At 37.2% G+C, this 15,896-nt stretch overlaps 1 protein-coding gene across 2 annotated transcripts in view; it reads right to left on the bottom strand.

Annotated features, from left to right (window-relative positions):
• Positions 1 to 358: 358 nt before the first annotated feature.
• LOC127658093 (ephrin type-B receptor 5-like) overlaps positions 359 to 15,896 on the bottom strand; it is a 66,547-nt gene continuing 51,009 nt past the window's right edge. The window contains exons 8-19 of one of the 2 annotated variants that reach the window (XM_052147191.1): positions 15,503 to 15,584; positions 13,427 to 13,551; positions 12,208 to 12,370; positions 11,666 to 11,780; positions 11,498 to 11,553; positions 10,784 to 10,900; positions 10,395 to 10,642; positions 9,703 to 9,921; positions 8,116 to 8,265; positions 4,231 to 4,415; positions 3,988 to 4,143; positions 359 to 1,611 (exon numbers count right to left, since the gene is read on the bottom strand). In XM_052147191.1, coding sequence (XP_052003151.1) covers positions 1,506 to 1,611; positions 3,988 to 4,143; positions 4,231 to 4,415; positions 8,116 to 8,265; positions 9,703 to 9,921; positions 10,395 to 10,642; positions 10,784 to 10,900; positions 11,498 to 11,553; positions 11,666 to 11,780; positions 12,208 to 12,370; positions 13,427 to 13,551; positions 15,503 to 15,584 — 1,722 coding nt within the window. In that variant the 3' untranslated portion in view covers positions 359 to 1,505. Of the gene's footprint in view, positions 1,612 to 2,604; positions 2,670 to 3,987; positions 4,144 to 4,230; positions 4,416 to 8,115; positions 8,266 to 9,702; positions 9,922 to 10,394; positions 10,643 to 10,783; positions 10,901 to 11,497; positions 11,554 to 11,665; positions 11,781 to 12,207; positions 12,371 to 13,426; positions 13,552 to 15,502; positions 15,585 to 15,896 lie in introns of those variants that run through there. The other variant, XM_052147192.1, reaches the window with a different exon arrangement.

The following is a 15,896-nucleotide window of genomic DNA, read 5'->3' as shown; positions in this document are numbered from 1 at the left end:
ACTACAACAGTGTGATGATGTAGACAGACTCCTTTCTGCATTAAGGTACTCTAAGCACATACATCGTTTTTCAAGAATGAACTTATGATTATAAAAACAAATGTGCAGTACATATCACACAGTAGTCATCTTTAAACAAAATCTTGTACATTTTACAAATTTGCACAACAGTGGAATAGTGGTGAACAACTGTACAATGAAACAGATCCAAATACCCACCCCCCCATACACATTTCTTTACACAGGAATTCTTTCTCACACCCAAGCACACCATTTATTATTTACTTTAGCAGCACCACAAAGATTCTTTCATCAGTTCATTGCAAGTCTGTTACAGACACACACACACACACACACACACACACACACACACACACACACACACACACACACACACACACACACACACACACACACACACACACACCTAAAATATACACAAGTGCATCTCTTTAACTTCAGCCAGCAATTTACTGCAACACTACTTTACAATGTTCATGTATTAAAGTGTGACTCTATGCTACGTCATTAATGGGGTGAGATAATCATGAACAGGATGTATCATGGGAAGAGGGAATTGCCCACTAGTGGACAAATTTCAGATTGGTGAAGGGACATTTTCTCAGGAATGGGCTCACAACAGCACAGATTGTGACTTTATGCCTTGAATGTGATGTGAGGTCATGGAATGTCATAGGTCTTAGAGGCTGTTCACACCGAACGTGTTTTTTTTTTATAAGCCGTTTGCACGGTTTCAATTATTTTCCTCTCTACACATGCACTAGGCAGACATCTTTGACCTCAAAACACTTGTGTTGTGTTGCACTGATGTATCTAGGTTTTCCCCCATCAGAACACATTTGTTCTGAACGGCCCCTGTAGTCTTAGGTAAGCAGTGAACCACTGTGGCTGTTGTGTGAGACTGCAAAAACAAACTTGTTAATGTTTTTGTATCATACTATAATAACAACTATTGTATGATATTATACATCAGTCCAGAAACTGAGAGTCTTTAGGTGGTTTTATGGGTTTTTCAGGTTGCAACCAACGAGAGTATTGTCTGGCTGTATAGTAGTTAATAAAAAAAACAAAAAACATCTAGTGTCATTGACCAAAAGTGCCACAAAGCCAAAAGTCAGTTACTGTCCATTTAATGTCTTAGATTGTCCTTGCAATTGATTGTGAAAAGATCTTTCTTTTTTGTGTTTTTAAGGCGCAAGTTCATACTGAATTCCATCAAGTAATGAAGTAGTGAGAAAGTGTGAGGTAGTGCAACACTGAATAAGGAAGAAAGCGAAAGACTGATATGGAAGACAACAGTTCAGCAAGGAAGGGCGGGACAGATGGGCAAATAAGTAATAATAAAACACTTCTTTTTTCTCAGCTTCTTGTCTCTTCTTTGTTCTGTCTCTTTTTATTCTAGTGTTCCTGCAACTCTGTTGGCTGCCACACACTGGGGACTACATCCTTCAGCATGCACTGCTGTCAACACAAATTGGGAAGCCTTAGACCTCCACATGTCCCTGAGTGAGGTGTGTCCTGAGCTGCTGAGCTGCATTTACGATCTTTCGCTGGTGACCAAGCAAATTCACTCCTAGAACTTGCACGTCCCTAAGAGAAAAGGAAACAGGCAAAGAACATGTAGGGGCACATTTTATTTACATACAATACAGAAATATGTGGGTAGCATAACGGTATTTATCAGCATCAAGATTACAAGTTCAAATTTGTATGAGGTTAACATAAAATGCTTATGGGAATTTGACATGTCCTGCACTGTACAAAGTGGTAACCTACTATTGTTACCTTAAGGAGCTATTTCTACTTGACCTAACCCTTAAAATGTTTTTGTTGTTGTTGTTGGAGTTGGTAGTGTAACCTAATGCAGTCAGGTGGATTCAACTTCATATATATATGTAGTATATCTTAAATCAAACCACTTAATTTAGATGTTACCACACAAAGCACATATTTTATGTTAACATTTCTGTGTGACATGCTATAAAAAAAAAACCTCTTTGGCTGAACATGATTCAATCATGGAAAGTGGCTTCAGATGTTTTACAATACAATTTCAACTTTGAGTAGAGGTAACCTAACTGAATCAAGTGAACCCAACAAAATTTAACATGCCAAAATAACATTAACACTTTTCAATGAGGTTCCCTTTCTTAACGTTAGTTAACATGAACTAGCAGTGACCAATACTTTTACAGCATTTATTCATCTTTGTTAATATTAATTTCAACATTCAACATAAAAACAAATGTTGCACAGATAACATTAGTTAATGCACTATGAACTAACACAATGAACATTTGTATTAATATGAATTAACATGAACCAAAATGAATAAATGCTGTAATTAATATTGTTCATTGTTTGTTCATGATTTCTTATGCTTTATCTAAAGTTAACACATGGAACCTTAATGTAAGCTGTTAACAAAATATCTTGAGAGAAATTATTTTTGTGATCTGCTAATTAGTGACAGGAAATGAAAACATGCTACACACATGCTGGTGGGAAGCACTACTGAGTGCAATTTGGTCACCATACTATGGTCAGCACAACTCGATGAATAATAGCAATATGTGGCATACTCAAAATATAATGGTCTTCATCGTAAGCTCAAGCTCCAATCTTCACCATGACGGTAACCCCCAAAACTACAAAATAACAGAAATTAATCTAAATAAACACAACAAAACATTAAACACTAAGAAGTCCCCCCTTTTGTACAGAGACACATGAAGTAGCACTTTTACTCTCCTTGTGTAGTCCCATGCAAAGCATGCTAGGAACTAGAAATCCAGTTAACCAAACAAAAAAATATTAGTGTGGTCCTAATGCAAGTGGATTAAGTAAAGCTAGTTTAATCACTCAGTTAATTTAAGTTCCCTTGGTTACATTGATTTTTGGAGTAATTTCGGAGGATTGAGTAGAACTGATGATAGTCGATTTTTTTGTTGTTTACTCCCTCTAAAACAATTCTACAAAGCACTTTGATAATAATTTTTTATAATTATGACATATACAGCTAAAAAAACATGATATTATTTGAAAGACTACATGACATGGTTGTCCTTACCAAATGTTGCTTCGTTGTTGGGTCAAAAAAAAAAGCATTTATTTTTATTTAAATATTTAAAATATATAAAAATATATTTATATAATAAATAAATAAATAAATATATAAATATAAAAAATATATAACTATATAAAATATATTTAAAAATATATAAATATTTTTAAATAAAATATATTTATTTTAAAATGAAATGGTGAAGGCAAAAGGGGATTAAAAATTATGTAAAGGAAAAACAAACAATATAATATATATATATATTTGATATAATATATACATTTTAAAATGTAAAGGAAATAGTGACCAGTTACAAGACCTAAGATATACACTTTTTTACATACAGCATACAGTATATTAAACAATAATCTTGATGTTAATAAAAACATCTATGGCAGGTGGTGGTGGCATAGTGGCTAAAAGCACAGGGCTGTTAATCAGAAGGTCACAGGTTCTAACCCCACTGCCACCACCATTGTGTCCTTGAGCAAGGCACTTAACTCCAGGTTGCTCCGGGGGGATTGTCCCTGTAATAATTGCACTGTAAGTCGCTTTGGATAAAAGCGTCTGCCAACTGCATAAATAAATAAATAAATAAAAATCTATGGACACGCTATGCATCAATTACACATAAATGTGTAAGGAAAAGTACTGTATATATCTTAGGTCCTGTAATTGGTAACCATTTCTTATATGCTTATTTTAAATGTTAATTAATGTTAAAAGCAAAAATATTCAATTTAATCACTTAATATGTAATTAATAACAGCTGCTTGTATAATAATTATAAAGGAAATAACAAAATGCTATTTAAACTAGTTTTAGATGGAGTACAGCAAATGACATCACAGGTTTTAGTAGAAATTCTGTTAGTTTGAAATCGTAGCTCAGTAAACACTTACTCCATTGTGAGCATGCTCACTCTTTCCAAACTGTGGTACTGTGCTCTCTCAAATACATCCTTATACCGGTCCATCTTTAGAGTCGTCAGCCAATCGCCGACTGTTACCACTGTTGAGAGGTCAGTAGGGGTGGGGCTAAGAAGTGGCTGACTGGGACTATGAAAGAAGAATATAACAAAAGATGTAATTTTATGTTTGTTGCCTCTTTATAAAATGTGGGAAACGTCCATTTAATGAACTCACCGAACGTGCTCGGCCTTCAGGGAGGCAGGATGCCGTATGAGGCGGTCAATGGACGACAAGAGAGAATCAAAGCCTGGTCGGTCCTGCCTGTCTCCCTGCCAGCACTGCAGCATAAGGCCGTGAATAGCAGGAGGACAACCGTTTGGAGCAGGCAAGCGGTACTGATCAATCACTGCCTTCATCACCTATAGAGACAGACAGAGAGACAGGAGGAGTAATTAGGCACAGAGAAACACAAAGAAAGAGTGGTGGATGAGTAATTCAGAGAATAGAGGAACCGAATAACAGCAAGATCCAAGTAAAAAACAAATCATCATTATACAGGGATAATATGTTGAGTAAAAATATGATAGCGTATTTAGTCAGCATGTGAGTATACACCCAATAACAATTCCTGATACTATAGCTGCCAGTGAACCTCTCTACATGAAAGAGTCAAAGCCACTTAATGCAAACTTTAAATCCCATGCAGTAAAGTGCTCACACATAGTATACTATCTATACCAGGGGTCTCTTCAACAGGGGATCCTACTAGGTGGTACTGCAGGGGGTCAACCAATTATTGTCTGATCTCAGATACATTTTTGTGAAAAAATTTGAATATGCTTAAAAACAAAAAACAATATTAACTAAATGTTTAATAATGCAATAATGATGCAATGTAAGCATCACAATAAAGTATAAATTAATACATTAATATGGTACTATACCCATGTTATTATTGCCCAGGCTTAAAAAGCACTACTCAGCTTTATGCAATATGCAACAGAGGGGTCCATGCTTCGTCTCTTTATCCACCAAGAGGTCCTTGGCTTGCAAAAGGTTGAAGATGTCTTATCTATACTATGATTGGTTTACGTGACTGCACATGTAAAGGCCCAGTAGCTCCCTCTAGTGAACTGCTAAGTAAAATGCATTACAGCCAAAATACCTTATTTACTCTAGCGCCACCTTTGGTAATGACAAGGAGGCTGTGTCAATAAGGGCCTTTCCCACTGCAGGTACTAAAGGCCATTTTAGGTACTTTTCCCTGGAACAAGTGCTTTTTGTCGCTTTTGTACCTAAGGGACTATAGTTCCTCGAAGCCGTTTTAGGGGACATTTTTAGCTCCTACTCCGGAGTAGATACTTTTGGGGCATGTAAGGACTATGGAAGGTGCTGCAGCCTGTGATTGGACAAAAACCTGCATTGTGAAAGGAGAGAAGCTCCACAGCCACCATAGTAAACAAACTAGCTGCTAACCTGCTACTGAGAGGATTGCGCTAATTTAATTCCCTTAACAGAAATAACATATAACAAATAAAGTAACCAAAGAGAATCACTCGATTCACATATATTTGTGTGTGTGACTTCATCGGTAGACATGCTTTGAGTTTATCGCATCTGTACGGTGTGACTATACAGAAAATAAAGTGAATTCTGGATTACTACATTGACTTTTTCCTGGGATGACAGCTATAAATAATCAGATGTTTATCGAGAGTAGGTTATTGAACTTTATTTTACACTATATGCTACCGTCATTAAATCTAGTTTAGATGAGGGAAGTATTACGTGCCTCTTAATGTGTGGTTAACTTGCATCAAGACGTCTTCTTTAAGTCAATGAGTGAGTATTTCAGTGCAGTAATTTATGTTCAGTCATAAAAGCCTTTATTGTAAAAGATTGTGTTGATAAATAGTTTAATAGTGAATTTTCAACATGTTGTCTTCTGAGATCAGCATGTGCTCCGTGGTTAAACAGTGCTTTTGCAGTCTCGTCTCATCACACACTCTGGCTGGCGGCTGCTGCGCATATGCCTAGCGAGCCCAGTTTAAACTGTAACCTGAAGACACAGGCTGCGTCTGAAAACTGTGGAGTGGTGGTGGCGTAGTGGCTAAAGCACAGGGTTGTTAATCAGAAGGTCACAGGTTCTAACCTGTGACCTTCAGTTTCTAACCCTACGGTTCTAACCCCACGGACACCACCATTGTGTCCTTGAGCAAGACACTTAACTCCAGGTTGCTCTGGGGGGATTGTCCCTGTAATAAGTGCACTGTAAGTTGCTTTTTTTTTGGATAAAAGTGTCTGCCAAATGCAAAATAAATGTAAATGTAAAACTGGAAAATGCTGCCTGAAAATCAGATGTGATCAAGGAGCTTTATAGCTTTACATGATTTGTGCAATTTATGAGATGGTAAGTCTATCCCTCACAGCCTTGTTGTCATTCCCATTAAAAATCAAAGATGGCGTTAGCGTGAATAAGGCCTATAGACACTTTTCACAGAGGTGTTATACATAAGGCGTGTTCCCCTGCTGTCACTCACTCGACGTTGTGTCGAATGAAGTGACACAAGGGGTCTTCCTTGGACGCCGAATCGTACCTCTGAACCTGAGAAAAGGCCACTGTCAAGTTGGCAGACAGAATTTGCACCCGCCCCGGACATACGGGTATAAAGGGAAGTGGGGCAGCGAATGCCAGTCAGAATTTTTCTTCAGAGCCGAATGGTTGTGCAGGAAGCAGCTGAGTTTCACTCCTGTTCCACTCACCTCTAGCAGTGAGAAGCATTGTTGTTGGATCCGCACGGCGCATTTCCAGCTGGTGTCTCTCTCTCTGCATGCTGTACTAAACCTAGCACTGTAAATGGCTGTGCTTCATTTTCGGCTCCTCACTGCAAAATCCTGACTGGCATTCACTGCCCCGCTTCCCTTTATATCCGTATGTCCGGGGCGGGTGCAAATTCTGTCTGCCAACTTGACATTGGCCTTTTCTCATGTTCAGAGGTACGATTCGGCATCCAAGGAAGACCCCTTGTGTCACTTCATTCAACACAACGTCGAGTGAGTGACAGAAGGGGAACGGAGGATACGACAGTAACCATGACATTTTCGCCTTATTTAACAACAAAAATATAGCATACTTTTTTATATTACCAATTTAAAAAGTATTTGGTGTAAATTTATATAATTGAACTTTGTATTATATTACCCTGGAGTAAGTTTTTAAAATCGAATTAGAACAGCTGCAATGAGGCTTCTAACAGCGAGGGGCACACGTGTGAGATGTGCGGGCATGAGGCGATCGTGGCAAAAATCTGAATTTGTGTTCAGCAGAAGAAAGGAAGTCATACACATCTGGGATGGCATAAGGGTGAGTAAATGATGAGATAATTTTCATTTTTGGGTAAAATATCTCTTTAAAGTGATAGCTCAGTCAGAATTTTATATTCTGTCATCATTTCTCTACCCTCATTTTGTTCCAAACCAGTGTGATGCTTTGTATTATGTGGAACACAAAATATGTTAGACAGAATATTAGGTACTGACAGTCTCACTCACCATTCACTTTCAATATATATATATATATATATATATAAAACATTCACTGAAAGTAAATAGTGACTCAAACATTCTGTCTAATATCTCCTTATTGTGTTGCATGGAAGAAAGTCATACGGGTTTGGAACAACATGTTGATGGTGAATGATGATGAATTTCCATGAATAATAATCATAATTCTGTAATACATATTCAATGTGTATTATGTAATGGAATATAGGGGAGTTAAATGATCTATTATGTAATTTGTGAATGTAACGATTTACTCACTACTTGAGTACTCTTTTAATTGGATACTTTCTTACTCTTACTCAAGTAATTATTTATGTTAGTACTTTTACTTCTACTTGAGTAATTATGTTTTTGTAATGGTAATTGTACTTTTACTTGAGTACAGTTGTTGGCTACTCTACCCACATCTGGGTCTCTCATTCATCACCATACAAGTTTACCTAACTTACGCTCTGCAAACCCGGATATGTGAAAAGGGTCCATTGGTTAATAATACTGCTTTATGACACCTTCGGATGAAAAACAGGCGTGACTGTGAAATGTTTGAAACCTCACCTCTTGATTGCTCATATCCCAGTATGGACGTTCTCCATATGACATGACCTCCCACATGAGTATCCCAAAGCTCCAGACATCACTGGCTGAACTGAATTTACGATGCTGGAAAGCTTCAGGTGCTGTCCATCGTACAGGGATTTTACTGCCCTAAAAAGAGACAGACAGACAGAGAGACTAATTTGCTTAAATGCAATGAAAAACATTAAATAAACATGATTCTATTGCTTTTTAAGAAGACACAAAATCTCAAAGTAAAATGCAAAGATGTCTAGGCCTAAAAAGACACACCATGGCAGGCTACTTCATCCATCTTAAGGAACAGTGGGGTTGAGAGGAATTCATTTTACAAATTAAATTAAATATTTGTAATATTTTTTATTTGAAACAGCTTCTGTTATCCCAATGCAATATGCAGAGACAACTATAAATAAACCATTCGTAGGTTAATTTCCATACATATTTATATTATGTCTCTGTGGTGCTATTAAAACATTGCTCTGTTTGTTTAAGCATAATAACCAACTCAACATAGGCTCAAATTTGCTCAAAGAATGATGTGTTTGGGCTTGAACTAATTGTTTGTTTGACCAATGGCAGACGGGGGAGTGTTTGGGTTATTATTTTTGCAATTCTGTTTGGTGACACTGGTGGCACAGAAATAGCACACTTCACCTTTAAAGGTTGCATGATAAAAGATTGCCTCATGGGAAAAAAGAGGGTGGATGACAGTTGATATTAAAAAAATTATTTCACCCAAAAATGAAAAACTCTCTACTCATTTACTGACCCTCATGCCATCCCAGATGACTTCTTCTGCAGAACACAAATAAAGATTTTTAGAAGAATATTTCAGCTCTGAAGGTCCATGCAATGCAAGTGAATGGTGACCAAAATGTTGATGTCCATGTCCTGTTCAGAAGAGATTCAAACGGTTTTGGGTTAGAACAGACCAAAATATAACTCTTTTTCACTATAAAACTTGACATCAGCAGTCTCCCTGGAGATCATGATTGTAAGCTTGATTACACTTAATAATACCATCTAGCACTATGCGCATGTGCATGCATCAAGCAATAGGAAGTATCCAAATCGCTTTGGAAAAAAACATCTGATAAATGACTAAATATAAATGGAAGTATAAATGATGGCAATCATGATAATGCCTAGAGACAGCAATGGCTAGATTTACATTAAAAAGGAGTTATATTTTTGTCTGTTCTTAGTCAAAATCAATTAGATCGCTTGTGGATACATGGATTAAACCACTGGAGTCTTGTGGATTACTTTTATGCTGCTTTTATGTGCTTTTTGAGCTTCAAAGGTTTGGTCACCATTCACTTGTATTGTATGGAACAAGAGCTTAGATATTCTTCTTATTTTCATTTCTATTCTGCATTAGAAAGTCAGTCATAAACATCTGGGATGCATGAGGGTGAGTAAACGATGCGAGAATTAAAATTTTGGGGTGAACGATTTGTTTAACATTTGAGGAAAGGAGAGCTTTTTTCTGACATTCGATGTCCCACAACTTCTTTTAAACATTTAGCTCTGAAGGCTTTCTACATTTACATTACTACAGCCTACCAATGAAGCGGTGTAGGTGGGCATGTTGTGGTCCAGACCCCTCATTAATCGCGACAGGCCAAAGTCGGACACTTTACACACCAGGTTTGAATTCACCAGTACATTCCGGGCAGCGAGATCACGATGGACAAAATTCCGCTTTGAAAGATAGCACATACCAGCTCCAACACCTCTCACCATACCAACCAGCTGCAACACACTGAACTGATCCTCGTTTTCCTTTAAAAAATGCAAATATATTGGTTTCAGCTTATCACTTGAGATAAATACTTATTTAAGGAGCACTCAGTAATTCTTTTTATTATTATAAAGTTTTATGCATAAAGCAATGAATAGTACTTTTGAAAAATATATGTTTATAATTGAAGTCTCCGGTCATAAGAGTTTAATTATTTTAAAATGCAGGTTACCTCATTTTATCAGCCAATTAGCACTTGCTTGATATTGATAACCCACCTGTTTTACTCATGCAATAAGTTACATACAAGGCTGACTGCAAATAGCGTATTTCTACAATGGCATTGGTAACTGAATGCAATTGCTTTTATATGATGCTGCATGCACGCCTCTAAGTGTCCATGTAAGTCCAACACAACATAAAAGATTATTGAGTGCATCTTAAAATTCAATGACAGAGGGAGAGAGCAATAAAGAATGTAAGAGTCAGAAATTGTGTACCAATGCAGTCTTACCCTGAGAAAGGCATCAAGTGGGCCATTCTCCATGAACTCTGTGATAATGCGTTCAGGAGGGGTGCGAGTGATCACTCCCTCTAATTTCAGAACATTCGGGTGATCGAACTGGCCAAGGACTCCTGCCTCACTGAGGAACACGTTCTTCTCACGGTCTGTCACTCCCCAACGCAAAGTCTTAACTGCAATCAGCACTTCTCTACGACCTAGTGGCCTGTACCAGCCACGGGACACCTCCCCAAACTGAGCTAGAAAGACGATTGATGGCGTGATAAGAATTATATTAAAACATTTTCACCTGAGTTAAAACAGCCAAAGAATAAATCCATAATGCTTCCTCTTTGATTTATGTTATCTTGCCTCTGGAAAAGCAATAGAACTGTACTAACCAGCACCAATGACCTCTTCAATTTTTAAGTGAGCAGGGTCGATTTCACGTGCAAATTCTTTGACCGCCTCACTGGGGTCCTCGTAAGTGGAGGGGTCCACGTAATATTTCACCCCACCTGGATGAAAAACAGCATCCACATTAAAGGAATAGTTCACGTAAATCATTTACTCCCCTTAAAAATATTCCAAACCCGTATGGCTTTCATTCTTTCATGGAACACAAAACGAGATCAGGGTTGGTAAATTATAGTAGATGTTTTATTTTTGGGTGACCTATCCCTTTAAAATTTCTGCAGAGAGACTTTCTAATGACTGGTTCTTTCACAGACATGCTGTCAGAGTGCTCTGAAAACTTTCAGGTCAAGTAATACCAGAAATATGTATACCACAGACAGCACAACAAACATAGAAACTACTGACACAGAGATTTATGGCCTGTTGTGAAAATACTTAAGGTCTCACAAACCCCACATATCTGTGGTGTTATGGCATATTGTTTTACAGAAACACAGTTATTACATAAAGGCAATAATTACACACCACTGTGGAAGATGAAAATATCAAGTGAAAAGTGAAAACATTTGTGACTTCTTTTAGCTGAGGGCTGTTTTATATACAGAATCATGCTGTAGAGTTAGGTCCATTAAACAACATATCTAGTGAATTGGAAAACACCATTGCATTGCAGTTCACATATAATGACAAACTCTCACCTCTGTTGCTGATGTATCTCTGCAGTCTATCACTATAAGGGCTCTCTCGCCTTTTACTAGTCGAAAAGGACATAACAGATAGAAAAATCAGCATCACAGTCTTTATTTTAAATTCTATATATTAAAAACGATTTAGCTGAGTGAGGTATCTAATTTAGTTGCGCATACCCTCGTGACACAAACACGATGATGATTGCTATCACTACCAATAGAAATGCTGCTCCACCCATCACTGATCCAATCATTAGAGGCAGCCGATTTTGAATTTGTTTGGAGTGCTCCTCTAGAAAGTAACATGTGATTAGTTAGAGCAGAGTTATAGAAAAATACCTTCTAATAAAAAGATAATATTATAATATCTCTTACAGTATATATAAGTTTATAAATAAAAGATTTCTTGAACCTTGCTAAGCGAAGCCCACAGCACATAATTACGCACAGGCAGTAATTTGTATGTACTGTATGCAAGGTGCTAACCTTTTCACCGAGAACAAGACTAGTCCAATAAAATCAAGCATTTTGAAGAAAGTGCAATATATTGCATATTTCCAGTAAACGAAGAGACCATATAGATCAAGATTGTACTGCCATATTATATATAATATAATGTAATATAATAGTTTGAATATGTTTGTATAGACGTAGTGTTAGCTAAAGTAATGAATTACGTGTGGATGTATAGGATATATTACTGTAAGTGATGTATTTACCTAGTGCAAGAGTGCTGAAGTAAATAGTGTGGCTGTAGGGTCCGTAGCCTCTCTCATTTCGAGCACGGATCTGGAAAGCGTAGATGGAGCCTGGAATCAGACTTCCAACTGTCACTGTGTTTGTTTCACTGAACACACTCATTGCACTGTCCTCATCAGAACCCTGTCAAAGAGAGTAAGCACCATTTCTGTTATTTGTCGATGTTATTTTGTTAAAGGGATAGTTAACCCAAAAATGAAAATTCTTTCATCATTTACTCACCCTCATGCCATCCCAGATGTGTATGACTTTCATTCTTATGTAGAACACAAATTAAGTTTTTTAGAAGAATATCTCAGCTCTTTTGGTCCATACATTGCAAGTAAATGGGTGCCAACATTTTTACGCTCCAAAAAGCACATAAAAGCAGCATTAAAGTTATACGTATGAGTCCAGTGTTTTAATAGATATCTTCAGAAGTGATATGATAGGTGTGGGTGAGAAACTGATAAATATTTAAGTCTTTTTTTATATTTAGTTCTAGATATTCTTCTCTCTGCCCAGGAAGGGGCAATATGCACAAAGAATGTGAATCAAGTTAAAGTGGAGATTGACTGAGCAGGGAGGAAAATTTATAATAAAAAAAGGATTTAAATATTGATCTGTTTCTCAACCACACCTATCATATCGCTTTTGAAGACACCGATTTAAACACTGGCTCGTACGGATTACTTTTATGCTGCCTTATGTGATTTTTGGAGCGTCGAAATTTTGGCACCTATTCACTCATGTTGTTTGGACAAAAAGAGCTGAGAAATTCTTCTAAAAATCTTCATTTTAGTTCAGCAGATGAAAGAAAGTCATAAACATCTGGAATAGCATAAGGGTGAGTAAATGATGAGAGAAATATCATTTTTGGGTGAACTATCCTTTAAAGGGAATTTCACCCAAAAACGACTATTATGTCATCATTTACCTACCCTCATGTTATAACAAACCCATATGACTTTGTTCCATGGAACACAAAAACTGATACTAGGCACAATGTTAAGGAATGACAGCCTCAGACAGCAGCAACAAAATTATTCTTAAAAATTCCATAGAAGAAAGTCATAGGGGTTTGGAATAACATGTATGCAAGTAATGACAGAATTTAAAAAAAGGAAGAAAGGGCTGGGGCAAAGTTAATGCACAACATTTTATGTTGATTTAAGATTTCGGATCAGTTACAATAATGACCTTATCGTAGTATCGGAGCTGGTACTCCAAGATGTCACCATTCGGCCGGTCAGGCTGAGGCCAGGACAGGGTGATGGAGTCTTGAACTTTGCTCAACTGGTGAAGCATTGGGACCTCAGAAGGCACTAAGACACAAAAGTGTAATTATAACAGTGACCACAGGGGGGCTCATCTCATCTGAAGCGACATACTTTTCTCCTGCTTTAAGATCTTCTGTGCTTTCCTCATTATGAATGTTTTGATTTTTGTAAATATTTGTGCACATGTTGATTCACATGCAAATATAGGGCTAAATGAACTAAGTCCTTTACATCATGCTTTGGTGCATGTTTGACAGTTAGTTAGACATTGCTGAAGCCTCATCTGTGCTAATGAGGTCACGAGTTAACCATTCTCCACTGCCGCCCTCTCCCCAGCCCCCTGACCCCCTTCATCTCACCATAATATCTCTGTCTGTTAATCAGTCATGTGGAAGTGCACGGATGTGCTGCTAAATACTGCTCAAAGCTTTAAAAGGATAGTTCTCCCAAAAATGAAAATTCTCTGATTATTTACTCTTCCTCACAATATCCAAGGTGTGTGTTACTTACTTTCTTTACAAGAACACATTTGAAGATAAATAGAAAAAACTCTTAGCTCAGTAGGACCTTAAAATGCAAGTGAATGGCGATTTCTCTTTTGAAGCTCCAAAAATCACAGAGAGTCAGCATCAACTTCATCCATATGACACCAACTGTTAAATTACATCTACTAAAGTGACACTGTTACTTTTGGTGTGAAAAAGATAAATATTTACGTACTTTTTAACTATAATCCAACACTTCATGATAGGGTGGAGTCCAAGCGGTCTCTCATGTGACATGGATTCAGATGTAATCTCACATTCTCCACTTGGTTGAGACATCCAGGATAAGCACACAAACACACCATTGTGAATAAAGAAACAGATAAATACAGGTCTAAACCAAAACCAACAAAGCTACTGTAGAGCGTTCCTCCTCACTTGTAAACAGCACTGCTCTTCTGGCTGTGACGCATGTGAGTCAGTTCTCGTGTGTTTCAAATGCCAATGCGATTACGTCAAACACACATACTGCTGCTGACCGGAAGCATGATTTAGAGTAAAAAAAAAGTGGTTAAATATTTATCTTTTCTCACCAAAAGCAATCGAAGACATTAATTTAACTGCTGGAGTCATATCGATGACGTTTATGCTGACTGTCTGTGATTTGTTGAACATCAAATGAGAAATCTCCATTCACTTGCATTTTAAGGACCTACTGAGCTAAGATATTTTTCCATTTTTCTTCAAATGTGTTCTAGTGAAGAAAGAAAGTCACCTGGGATATCATGAGGGTGAGTAAATAATTAGAAAATTTTAATTTATGAAAATGAAATTTCAGTCATTATTTTCTCCCCGTCATGTTGTTCCAAATCCGTATGACTTTCATTCTTCAGTGGAAACATAAAAGGAGAGGTTAGGCACAATGTTTGCCTCAGTCACCATATACACTTTCAAAGCATCTTTTTTTTCTCCATAAAGTGAAAGTGAATGATGACTGAGGCTAACATTCTCAACATGAGGGTGAATAATAACAGTATTTTCATTTTTGGGTAAACTATCACTTTAATGGTCAGTCATATGAACTAACTCATAGAGGTAGCAATAACTAGTAGAAGGAAGAAGAGAGACAGTGTGGGAGGAATTGTGCCCTTTGTCTCCAAAGTTTCTGTGCACTGCCACATTGATTATACTCTCTCCATTTTGTCATCTCTTTTGGTCTCCCTCTGCTTTCTTGAACATTATATGAGTTGACAGGATATCGTGACCCAAATCCACTGGGGTCCAGATAGGAGAGGATGAAAAATGATGAGGAGAAAAGAGAGAGGGACTGAAAGAGTTGAGGAAAGAGAGAACGAGAGAGAAAGAGACAGACAGACAGAGAGGGGTTGAGAAAGTTTAGAGATAGAGACAGGGGACAGACACAGAAAGATACAGATACATTGAGCTAACAGTTTGGTGCACACATACCCATGGTAACAAATGTTCGCAGCAAACATTTCCTGTACTCTTACCTGATTGGCTGGTGGTGAAGTTGATGCTGGAAAACTGAGGTGGAAACGGACTCAGTACTGAGACTTCATTTATTGCTTGAATCTGTAAAATCATACACAACTCAATTGTAGCAGCACTCGTTCTCATATTCCATGCACAGGAGGTGCAGTAATAATTACATAAGGTGCATATGAGGGTTAGTACATCTACCTATGAGATGTTATTATAATTCAAATTCATTATGAAAAAATCATAATGAAATTGGAATTTTAGTTTGGAGGTTCAGAATTCATATAAATGTTTCTAATTTAAGACAGTTTTAAACTAGGTACAATTTATTTTAAATAAATAAATAATAATTTTGCAATTGGACTTGACTCAAAACCTGGCAAGCCCTTGTGACAACTAGCCACA

Source organism: Xyrauchen texanus, chromosome 17, assembly GCF_025860055.1.
Source record: "Xyrauchen texanus isolate HMW12.3.18 chromosome 17, RBS_HiC_50CHRs, whole genome shotgun sequence".
In the NCBI taxonomy this organism is placed as follows: domain Eukaryota; kingdom Metazoa; phylum Chordata; class Actinopteri; order Cypriniformes; family Catostomidae; genus Xyrauchen; species Xyrauchen texanus.
This window is presented reverse-complemented; position numbering and strand designations above follow the sequence as displayed.